The following is a 12,447-nucleotide window of genomic DNA, read 5'->3' as shown; positions in this document are numbered from 1 at the left end:
TTGCCTACTTTTAAGATATAACTGTAATCAATATTTGACAAAAAAATATCGCCATCAATCAGACCGTTTTATGGCGACGACGCATGACATTTTTCAATTAAAAGTTTTGTTTGACTTACTTGTAGTTGGGCAATGGATACGCTTGGGCGACGCACGTCAATTCTGCCGACGTCCCCTGACGGACATTAATGGAACTTCTCGTATCGGACAAACGCGGAGGCTGGGTGCCTTGAGGATCTGGAAGAAAAAAGAAAGATTCCTTAGAGATTTTGATAAGAAAGAAATTTAAACAGAGTCATAAAGGAACTTCTATTTTCCGATAAGTTTGAAGTCGCCAAGATATTCTTTTGCGCTGGATGTGGGGAAAAAATTATTTCTTGTTTATGAATATTAACTTTTAATTGATACAGTAAATGGGTGAAAGGACATTTAGTAAAGACTATTATTTAATTACATGATTATTCAACACAATTGTAGCAACTGCTTTGTAAACAATGACAGAAAAGTTAATGAAATAAAGATGGAAAAATCAAATTTTGTTTGTATACTAGCTAATTTACTCTATGTGACTTCTTAAAGTTACAGTGGCAACATTCATCTGATTGTCGATTTCATTATCAAAGGAGGCGTTTCCTCTGTGAATTTTGCGTTAATTCAGTGTATTATATAAAGAAAACGTTAAGATAGATTTCACAACACATCTGAATGAAATTTATATGCAAAAAGTAGTATAATAAAATTTAGTTATCGACAAGCCTTATATATGCAAGTGCCTATTCCAAGCCAATCAGTGGCAGCAAAATTGTGTTACAGTCTTTGGTGTGAAATGGATTACACATGGATGTTGCCCGCTTAACCAAGGAGCAATATAAAAGGTAAACAGACATTTAAGTTTCTTTTGTATTTTATTTAAAATTTTTCATCTAGCCCTAATACAAAAATATATAGCCATTTTTAATCGTTACAATTCTGATGAATGTATTCTTATAATGCAAACAAAGGATACCAAATTTAAAATTTGCTTTTAAAATACTTTTTACTTCAAAATCCAAAAACCGGAAAAGTAATATCTCTTTTCTTTTAAGAACTAGAGGCAGCAATCCGACTAAATATTTTATCTTTTACGTCTTAAATACCCAATCCTTTGACATAAATTTTCGAATTTTTTAAAAATCCTTAGAGATTATAATCCTTATAAAGTCAATCGATTATATTTTTCCAACTCTCTTGGGATTCTCTTTTATAATTTTATGCAAAATTCAAATTCATTTCGGAGCATATAGAAATGAAAAAACGGAAAATATAAAAAGAGCGCATGTTGATTTGAGGAATGAAAGGCGTAGTTTTCTGCAAAAAGCAAGTTCATTATACAGAACATGCAAGAAACTTTATACTTGATGTTAATAAATACTGCTAGCAGCTTCAAGCAAACTCCTTCAAAATAATGAAGAATTTTCATTTTTTATAATTTTTATAAACTATATTAAAATTAAATTTTTAAATCATTAATAATTTAAATACAACATATATTGTAATATTATATATATATAATTTGTAAATTGATTTTTTGCCTTAAATTTTTAGTTAAAAATTTAAAAAAAATTTGCTTATTATATATAGAGTAATTTTTATAGAAAATACACAAAATCGAGCATTTTTAATATTTAATACAATTTAAATTTCTTAGAGTATAAATTTTTATGATCCTAAAGTACTCATTTATTATTACTGTGACAAGAAGTTTAGGAAACCTGAACAAGTTGTTCTATATGAGAAATGCCCCCAAATCAGTATATCACCTCATTCCTCCCTCCCCTTCGGAGGAAAATTAATAATAATAAATACAAAATAATAAAATAATGTCTGTGATTAGGGAGTTTAGTAGTTTGAAGGCATATATATGACATACGGTACGAAATATAACAGACATTGCATTGTTTTTTATAAAGTTGAAGGAAATGAAATCTTTTTCATTCAAAATTCCGTTAATTCACATATATTAATTAAATATATATACAGAAAGATTTATTAAATTTCTTTATGAAATACACAAATGGACATATTTATTTTTGCCATTAACATAACATTTAAATAATTAATTCTTTTTCATGAAAACCTTGATGATCAATACGCTTCTATTTAATCATAAAATGAAGAAACTGGTATTACAAAATAGATATTGCAAATAAAAATTTAAAAAAAATTACGTCTAACGATAATTTAAAAGAAGATATTAATCTTAGAAATTCCTGTTTAATTTCTTTTCCTTCTGTCTCAAAACTGAAGTCCAAAGCATGGTTATAAATGAAACGAATATTCAGATTTTATATTATCAGAAAAATTATGGAGTACTGTGTTCAGTAGTATTGTAAGACAACTCGATCGTTCAATTTGGATGCCTTTTTTTAATTGGTTAGAACAAAATTTGACCCAAAACTAGAATTTTAATAAAAAGAATTCCATATTTCATTTATTTAAGTTATTATATTTTTTGAGTTATCGCGTTTCCCTATTAGTGACAATACAGGCCGACATATACTCATTCTTTTGAAGTTTTTAATTTAAAATTTAACAAGGATCTAAGCTTTAGATTCTGAATTCATGCCCCAAATTTTATCTCTCTAGCCATCTAGCTATGCAATTATCATTTTCTTTTTCAGTCGGAAAGTAAAGGTTGCTCTGAATAGATTTTTTTTAAGGTATGTGGCTACGTTCGAGATGGATTTTTTTTTTTTAAATTTTCTCTAAAATATTTATATTTTGGAATTTCTGCATAAAAAAAGATTCCAAATACATCTATACAAAACTCATAATGAAAATATATCTATTCTAAATACATTCAAAATATACTAGTTAATTGTCAAAAGTTTTTTTAAAAAAAATTGGAAAAAAAGATATTTTTCAAATATAAAGATGTACAAAGCAAAAATGATTTAGACATTACATCCAAGACATTTAGTCCAAGAACTAGACAAATTATCTAGTTCTTGGACTAAGAAATTAAGCTATCCGCTTTTTCAATATTGGATATTTTAAATCGATAGATGAATAACATATTTTTATTTTTTTTTTCATTGTGAAGACTTACAACAACTATAAAATATTTCTAATGAATAGATTACTTATTCAATACATTAGAAACTGTACAACATAATGAATTAGAATTTGAGGAAATAATGAATTAGAATTTGAGGAAATAATGAATTAGAATTTGAGGAAATAATGAATTAGAATTTGAACAGATTAGAATTTGAGGAAATAGCATTTAAAGATGAAAAATAGCATTCAAGTTTATCTAAATGCAAATATAAATATCAGTGTAACTCCTCCAAAACTTATTTTGAAGCAAAATAAAAACGGTTTTGTAAAGAAAATTGTTCAACCATTGTGAATATTTAAAAAAAAACTGATTTTTCTAAGTTCATTAAAATCTACTCTTTCAATAAATTCAAATTTTTCGTCAACGTACACAAATTTGACATAAAAACAAATACCGCATATCAAATTTGATTCTCCTAGTGGGAAAGGGTTTTGAATTACCATTTTTAAAGACAGAGAGAGGGTCAAAATTGTGACTAATTATGGTCTGAAATGCGAGTATTCCTTAAATCTATGATTCGAATTTTTTGACAGTTGCAATATTTTCTCTTTGTATATTTCATGTATGAGGGAAAAAAAGAAACAACAGAATAAATGAAAATTGAGTAATTATATATTTATGTTACATTTAGTTAAAGAAATACAATATTTGAAATTTTAAAAAGAAAAATGTGCATTACTTAAATAAAAAGAAATGATTGAAATAAAAGATATACAGAAAAAGATTGCCATGGAAAAAAGTCAACTATCATTTTCATAGCCACAAGGTATTTTCCCTTTTGTGTTAGTAGTCTCCATGGAATTTAAACTAGTATATATTTCTTTCAATTCAGACGATAAAAAGAAATATTCCTTGATACGGGAAATATCAACAATCACAGAGCCGCAATCGAAAAGATTCCACAAAGCAAACAAAAAGCGTCTTCGTCTTAATTTACTTTTTTACTAGCGAAAATAATTAGAAATCTAAGAACTTAGATTTTCATCAAACTCTCATTAGATAATTTTTTTTGTCTCTAAAGTTAAAAAAAATGTTTCCAAGTTCAATTATAATTTTTCGTATGCAAGCAAAAATAATTAGAAAAACAAGAAGTAACAACTTCAGGTCGAGTACTAAATCCAAACTAATGAAAAAACAGAATTCTTTTCGCCTTTACAGAACTGCCTTAGAATTTACCACTTTAAATTGAAATGCAGTTTCAAAAATAGTTTGATAATTTTTAATATTTCTACATTGAGTAAAAAAAAATTTATATCAGTATACTTTAAACCATAATGATTTATTTTATTTTGTGATAAATTAAATTGCCACAATGAGTTTTTTAAAAATATATATGTGTTGCTTGTTTAGAATTAATTTGAAAAGAAGTACATGATCTTTTATAGAGATTTAATCAGCAATTCGTTTAAGAAGTTAATAATTTCGAATTATCCTATTTTCATAATATATTTGACACACTTATCTGTTATCAATACAGTGACACACAATCCGATTCATTTGTTTATTTGTAAGGTAAAAAATGCGATCTATTTGGAAAACTAAGAAATGTTTCTTTAAAAATATACATCTGTGAAATATAATTTAGCTTGTAGAGGGTCGAGACTCTTATTATGAGGTGGATGAAATAATAGACGAGTTTCATGAATGGTTATTTAATTATTTTCTAGGTTCCGCAATTCATTAAAAAAAAAAAAAAAAAACAAGAACGCACTAACTTAGAATACAATTTAACAATGATCCCGAAGAAGGATCTTGGGAAATATACCTTGATGTTGCAAAGATCATGGAAATATACATTGGTATTACCAACAAATGGTAACACTATCTGTTGTATCAAAAGAGAAGATAGTATAGTCATGTAACTACTACTAAGCTGATATTTATTTCTTTATAAATCTTTTAAAGGCTCCAAGAAAACATATACAATTAAGTAGAAGTTAAATTTGATTCTTTTTGTCTATTTAGGATATATTCTTTTTAGAAATTGAATCTATAGCGACATATTTCATCCTTGGCCGGTTTTTTCAGAGTTGAACAACATATTTTCTTTATGGAAGATTTTTTTTTTTGTAGAAAAAAATAATATATTTTGAAGAAAAAAATATTTATTTCAAAATATTAATATTGAGTACACTTTGAAATAAATATTTTTAAGAAAATATATATTTATTTCAAAGTATTTGTATTCTGCGGCTCGAAGATGATTTTAAGATTTTATTAAATTCTGGCAAATGGTGAAAAGATTCAAGATCTTTCCGAAATCCATTAGTGGGTCCCGACGTAAGGTTTGTGAAACCGTAGCATATTGAATTACAATAAAAAAATAAATCTATGAAATGATCATAATCTCGCAGGTGAGCAAGAAAATATGAATTTTCACAAAAGTACCCCATTTATCCAAATCGATTTTCTGTCTGTAGGATTAAAATTAATGCAGTTTGACAAATGCAATTGGTTACATTAAAATTCCGCAATGCTTTACACTACAAGACGAATAGGAATACAAATCCAATGAAAAAAATTCCATTTTTCAAATGAATTCAGAACATGTATTACAATTTCTTGTCTCAGAAACAGAAAAATTTGAAAAATGTTACGAATTTTTTTGTATTGATTCTTAAAAAGAAAACATCACCATTAATCACATTTTGACAAGCACTTCGAACCCCGAAATACACTTATTTTCTGCAACAAGAACGAGCGAGAGATATTACAAATTTTGAATAAATTTCAATATATTGGAATGAAACAACAGTCGATTTTGTTAGACAAAAGTAAGTACATTATAAATGATATTCCCCTAACCTTCTAAGTAAAAAAAAAGTGAAAAGACTTTCATATTTCATCTTTTAGAACAGAAAACTTTATTTAGAAAAATGGAATCAATGCGGCCGAGGCTGCGTCCATTTTTCCCTGCCTCAATCTATCAAAATGCCCGAAAAGCAACATGGAGTGAAATAGGATGTCTTTGTTTTGAAGCTTCTAACATAAATCTCGGGCTTGAATGTATCATAAACATGTGAGTTACTGTGCAGCTGTGAATTTGACATTCACCCTTGTGACTCTCCCTCTCGGCTTTCGTGCCAAAACTTGGAGATAGAGTGGGAGAGCGTTTTGGACTTTTCTAAGTGAATTAAGAGTTGGGCTTTAAGATAGTTTTAGTCTGCGTGACCTAAAAAGACCAAGAACTACGTCATCATGACGTTGCAGCAAAAGACATTTGCTAAAAGAAGAGCTTCTGCTTCTGGATTAGGCTGCGTGCCATATTGTATTCAGACTTTTGTCGCTGTGTCGTTAAGAGACCGCTATTTACAAAAGACAGACTTGTCAGACTTCTTTTATTTGAAAGATTAATTTTTTTTCTTGTTCTTCTGCCGTTGGTGTGCTTGTCTTTAGCCTAATTAGGGCAAATGCATGTTCTGAAGACGATAGTTTTTTTTTCCTTAAAAATGAATCACATCAAAGATGTGGGGTATAAACTCATACCATTTTTGATTTAATTAAGAAAGGGGACTGAAGTTTGTTGTTCGTAGAATTGGAAACTTTCCAAAGGAAAATATTGAAGGAAAGTTTGTAAAAATTGTATTTTGTGAGCAATAAATATAAGTGCTGTTGAGACTAAACATCACAGAAATTAAATTGTTTTATAAATGGGCACTTGAAATTGAGAAGAAACTCTAATATATGGTTGATAATTATATGATAATGATGGCTTTTATAAGTTCATGAAATATATAGGTTGATGTTGAAATCAAAATTTAGAAAAATTCTGCTCATATTTTAAAAACTTTGAAATTGATTTCACCGAAAAAAAAAAGCTAAGAGATGCGATAATTTAGAATATTTATTTGGTGAAAAAAACCCATCGAAGTCGTACATTTTCCAAGTTGAGAATAAGATAACATTAGGTTAATGTTTTATATTGTTTAACATCTAAATACAGGAAACACTGATTGAAATTACGGAGATTATTTACTGTTGTTGATGGTTGGGCCATATTTTTTTATGCGACTTCAAAGATGGAATAAACATATTTTTTAAATAGCAAATACAAAGATTTTAAAGTTATCATCTCAAACTTTCGAAGTGTGTGGCACTTCGAAGTGTAAAAAGAAATTTGCAGGCTTCTATTTTAAGGGAAGAAAACAGGAATTATATTTAACATTAGTGAATTGAAGTGTGTTATACCCTCCTATAACCGGAAAGATAAATTAAAAACTGAGAATTGTCACTTAAAATCACAAGATCTTATAAAATCAAGTTTAAAATTGTATTATTTTCTTTTAAAATTCATACTTTAATCTCTATTTTTTAAAACCTAAATATTGAATGACATATTTAAAATGTTTTTCAATTTTGCGATTCAAACGTTTGAAAAGATAAATATGGGGTTAAGGAAGGAATTATGTTAAAAAAAGCATGGTTTTTAATTTTTAAGCAGCTACAAACTCTTTATGGACTGTAAAATGTAATGCTTATTTTTTTTAAATTTTATCAATAACAATTTTTAAATAAATTGAATATTCACTACAATATTCCCGCCTTGAATATTCGCTAACACTATAAAGGATATAATAATATCACTATCAATATACATATTATTATAAATATTTAGCTTCATGGAATTACTAGTACTATAAAATATCTAATAATTTTACTATAAACATGTGCATATTATTTATCTTATAAATTATATACCTTCAGGAAATTATTTTTCTGGCACAATTTTGTAGTAACCATTCAGTAATGCCATATTCAAAATATTTGGAAAATCCATTGAAAATTTCTTAAATTTTTCACAGTTAAAACAAACAGTGCATTAGAATCTTGCATTTAATGATGATACATTATGAAATTCGATAAATCAAAATTTTAATACTATGTGATTGTTCGAACGAACTCTTTTAAAAATGGATCAAATGATGTCGAAAATTGTTATCCATATAATTATTTTCACAATAATATATCTGATAAACACAAGAGGGTATTAAAGGTACTCTTTAAACTGATTTATTCATATCAGAAAATACTGAAATACAAATACAGTTATTGAATTTAATGTACAATTTTCGTTCGCATTTGAGAAGATGCAACTGTATTTTAATGGCATCATAAAAATGAAATATTAATCCAATTTTGAAATCTCTCAGCTGAAAATTCGATGAAATACGATTTTATATTCTCCATTTCCTCAATACATTTCCTTATCTACAATTAACGAGTAAATAATATGTAAATTTCATTAGAAATGAATATTTATGCAATGATAACAAGGAATGTTAGATACGAAATTACCTTATTCTGGACAACAATGCGATTAAATTATATATTGTAATTTTCAAAGATTGAGTTTCCTTCATTTATTTGTTTTATCCTTTCTATCTGGAAGAATTTGAATTACAGTTGAATGAAGTCACAAAGTTTTGATGTGAAATGTTCTGTTTTAGTAGCAAAAAAGTTGGTTTAAATGTCTATCAAGCTGATCACAGATAAGGTATATTATTTAATTTGAAATTTGTATTGTTATTATGTGTATTTATATTTTTTTTATTATTTATAATCTTTCTATCGCACATAAATGATTAAATAGGATAAAATTTTTAACAGGAGACCTATAATAATTAGGTTACTGTCTGCAAACTGAGAAACAAAGCATAATCTTTTATTCTAAAACACCAAATTTGTATTGAAATTATTTCTTTGCTAATAAGTACTGATTAAAAAAGGATTTTATAAAATTAAAACTAGATTTTAAGTTAAAAATTACACAAAACCTGAAAACATTTTTGCATATTTTTAAAATTAAGATATTAGGGATATCAATTTTACTTCCGTATAATTTTATCGTTAACTAACATTCAAAACTCTCTCTCTATATATATATATTAAATACAATTTTTGAACTAAGTAAAAACTAAGTATATATTAAATACAATTTATCAATTAAGTAAAAACTAAGTAGATATTAAATACAATGTATCAATTAAGTAAAAACTTACAAATTTAATATTAAATACAATTTATCAATTAAATAAAACCTAACAAATTTACTTAATATTAAATACAATTTATAAATTAAGTAAAAACTAACAAATTTACTTAATATTAAATACAATTTATAAATTAAGTAAAAACTAAGTATATAAGTAAATACAGATTATCGCTTTTAATCACTCTTTTTAAACATGAGTGTTTCAGAACAAAATATGATACAGTTTCTAATCTGCATGTGTATGATTGCTATAACAGAGTAACATTTTTTAATAATATAAAATCAAGCGAATGAAGTCAAATTATTAATATACTGTGTTGTTTTGAATTAATTTTCCAAATCTTTGCGCTGGTATTCGAAGTATGCAAAAGCATTATAATCATCAAAATATCCGAACTCAAGATTAGACAAGATTCCGAATTTCAGATCTACCTGTGCCTGAAAAATTCAATTTTTCTCTCTGATAACTCAAAAAGGATTTGAGCTAGATTGATGAAATTTAATTAATTTGCTGTTGTAGTTGCCAATTACGGTTTAAGGTAGACATATAATTTAGCAAACTAAGATATTGAAATGAATGTATAGTTTTATCAGTTCTCCAAATGTATTGGCATTTATAGAAATTCACATAAATGGCATTTCTTTATTTGGGTTTTTCTGGCTCAAGAACCATGTTGTTGACCATGCTGCACAAACAATAAGTAAAGTTATATCATTTGAAAACAGTCGTCGAAGGGAATATGAGGAGAAACACTAAAATGTAATCAAGGCATTTTAATCAACAATTTTATGGACTTTAAAAATGCAAAGAGTTGGACATTAGGATCTTATCAAGCAAGAAAGATAATGTAGTATAAGACTTTTGAAATAACTGTAAACGATGGGCTTTGAAATTTGGGCAATATGACAACAAATGTTGGGCATACATTTGACTATGATATTGGGAATACAATAATGGTTGTTCACCTAGCAACAAGTGAATATGGGTGAATCTAGTCTGTCTAATGAATAAATGAGTACTCTTAAAAGGCTCTTATGTTCTTTGGTAAAGTTATTGTAATTTAGAAACCTGATATTGATTAATTATAATCCAGATGTATCCAATTGTATTTAAATATTTGAATACAATATAGCCGTGAATAACATAAACTTGACTTCTGATCATTGCGCAATCAAAAAAATTAAGAAAATAGTCTGCAAGTACAGCAGGAAATAGGGTACTTAAAGAAAAAGTAGAAACAATATCATTAAGCATTTATAAAGGTAATTATTTTTAATCAAATATTTTAATAGAGTACTGTAAGTATAATGTATTCTTTGTAAATTTTCACTTGCGAGAAAGTAAAAAACAATAAGCAATAAAGAAAAATATCAAGATATCTTGACAAAATAATTGTCGCACCGTATTATTTCCATCCTTAAAAACAACTACATTTTAACTTCTATACCATTTTCGAAAAATACAAAAGATTCTTAGAGTAACATGGGTTGCGCTTTCATCCACAATACATCTCCAGCCTTAACAAATTACAATCAAAAGAACCTTACAAAATCAAAATGTAGAACAATCAATTCCTTTCCCAAGCTATGACCAGATAATTCTTCAAAGAGTTCGTTATTTTATGCGAACGGATGCACATCCCCTGGGAAACGCTCTTTGCTCCAGGAAAACTTCGGGGATGTCAGTTACGAAACATAAGATAATAAATATTTGCCGCTTCTCATATAATCCTTGTGAAAGCTTTTGTGTTAAAAGTGGGAATTTCTCACCGTCTTTAGAAGTATCGCATTTTTCGTATTCTAAATTATAATCAGCTCTCATTATTTTGTTTCGAGAAACACAATGCATTTTAAACTTTTCTCTCTATCAACTACTTTTTAGGGTGAAGCAATTTTATGCGCCAAATTCTTTTATGAACTGAAAATATTAACGTCAGTTAGAAAGGAAGCACGTAATATTGAATAAATCCACCATTAAGCAAAATTTTTCTCATTGGGTTGGAAAGGCAAAGGTAGATTTCTTTTATTTGGAGATAGATATAAGTAAAATAAAATGTATCCCCATTGATATTTCCTTTTCTAATTTCGTTTGAGCTGAGAATACAGTGGATGGCGCTGGTAGGGAAAACTTCGGTTCTAAGCCAAAGAGATCATTATATCAGTGTATATTATATATATGTTTGGACTATATAAAATGGTGATAAATGGACTACATAAAATAATTCGGCTAACTCATTTATTGTTATTAGAACCAGAAAATTCTTATAACGAATAGAATTGACACAAGGTAATGCATATTTAGCTTTTTAAATTTCCTTAGCCCTCCAAATACTTACCCCACGATTTCCGCGGGTTAGCAATTAGTCCATTTTCTATTGCATCCTGAATTTTTATCAGTCTAGTGTTTTTATTTTTACAATTACTTATTTTTATTATATCATAATATTATCGTGAAATATATAGTATCAATTAGCTTTGTTTGAGAAATATTTGAGCTTATTTGCTAACATCGCATCTAAATAGTGATTTTAAAAAAATTACGTAGTCACAGGGTTAAAAACTCATCGCGATTAACCTATTTTATGAGCTTTCAAATCCTCGCATGATGTTTTCGTGATCAAATCAACATTAGAGAAATCAACAGCTGAAAATACTCGAGACAGAAATTACTAACTCTAACCACTGGATCTATTTCAAAAATTTTAATTTATTATGAAAACTCATGACCTCTGGTTTCATCTTTAGTAATCTCAGATCTCTTAACACTATCCAATGTTCAGAGAATTTGAAAGAAAAACATTTACTTTTACGTCACATTTTCTAAGCAGGAAAACATCAATTCAATTCCCAAACTATCATTTTCTCAATTTAGGAATTCATTGTTTTGCAACAATGCTCATGACTCACACTAATGTTACCACCTTTTCTCCTGAGTAATACGAGTGATATAAAATGCAAGTCGCTATTTTCAGAAAAATTTAACTTTCAAGTGTCATTGTAATTTGTTCATTATAAGTATACCTTTGGTTGGTGCTAAATTCTGTTATAACACTTCAATGTATTTAGGTTTTAAATTCAATTTTTACTTGAAAATGAATAGAATATTATCCGAGACATTCCACCGATTAACACATATAAGTAATGAAAAACTTCGAGTTGTTGCCAAACGGCGATTAACAAATTTGGAAGGATTTTGTTTCCACATCAACGTTTATCTTTTTAAATAAATTTTCATGATTCTTGGTTTCCTATCTTCTGATTTAGCCGTATGTCAAATGATTTTTGAGGGTGGAATTTTCTTTCTTCAGTAAATGGATCAGCGAAAAAAAAAACATCATTCATCAGGGAAATAATT

The 12,447-nt window shown here is 27.4% G+C and overlaps 1 protein-coding gene across 2 annotated transcripts in view; it reads right to left on the bottom strand.

The window, feature by feature from the left end:
• Positions 1–12,447, bottom strand: part of LOC129981538 (cell adhesion molecule Dscam2-like) — an 833,489-nt gene that overhangs the window by 245,536 nt on the left and 575,506 nt on the right. For both annotated transcript variants that reach the window (XM_056092410.1, XM_056092411.1), the window contains exon 5: positions 120–237. In XM_056092410.1, coding sequence (XP_055948385.1) covers positions 120–237 — 118 coding nt within the window. The remainder of the gene's footprint in view (positions 1–119; positions 238–12,447) is intronic.

Source organism: Argiope bruennichi, chromosome 8 (assembly GCF_947563725.1).
Source record: "Argiope bruennichi chromosome 8, qqArgBrue1.1, whole genome shotgun sequence".
NCBI lineage: Eukaryota > Metazoa > Arthropoda > Arachnida > Araneae > Araneidae > Argiope > Argiope bruennichi.
This window is presented reverse-complemented; position numbering and strand designations above follow the sequence as displayed.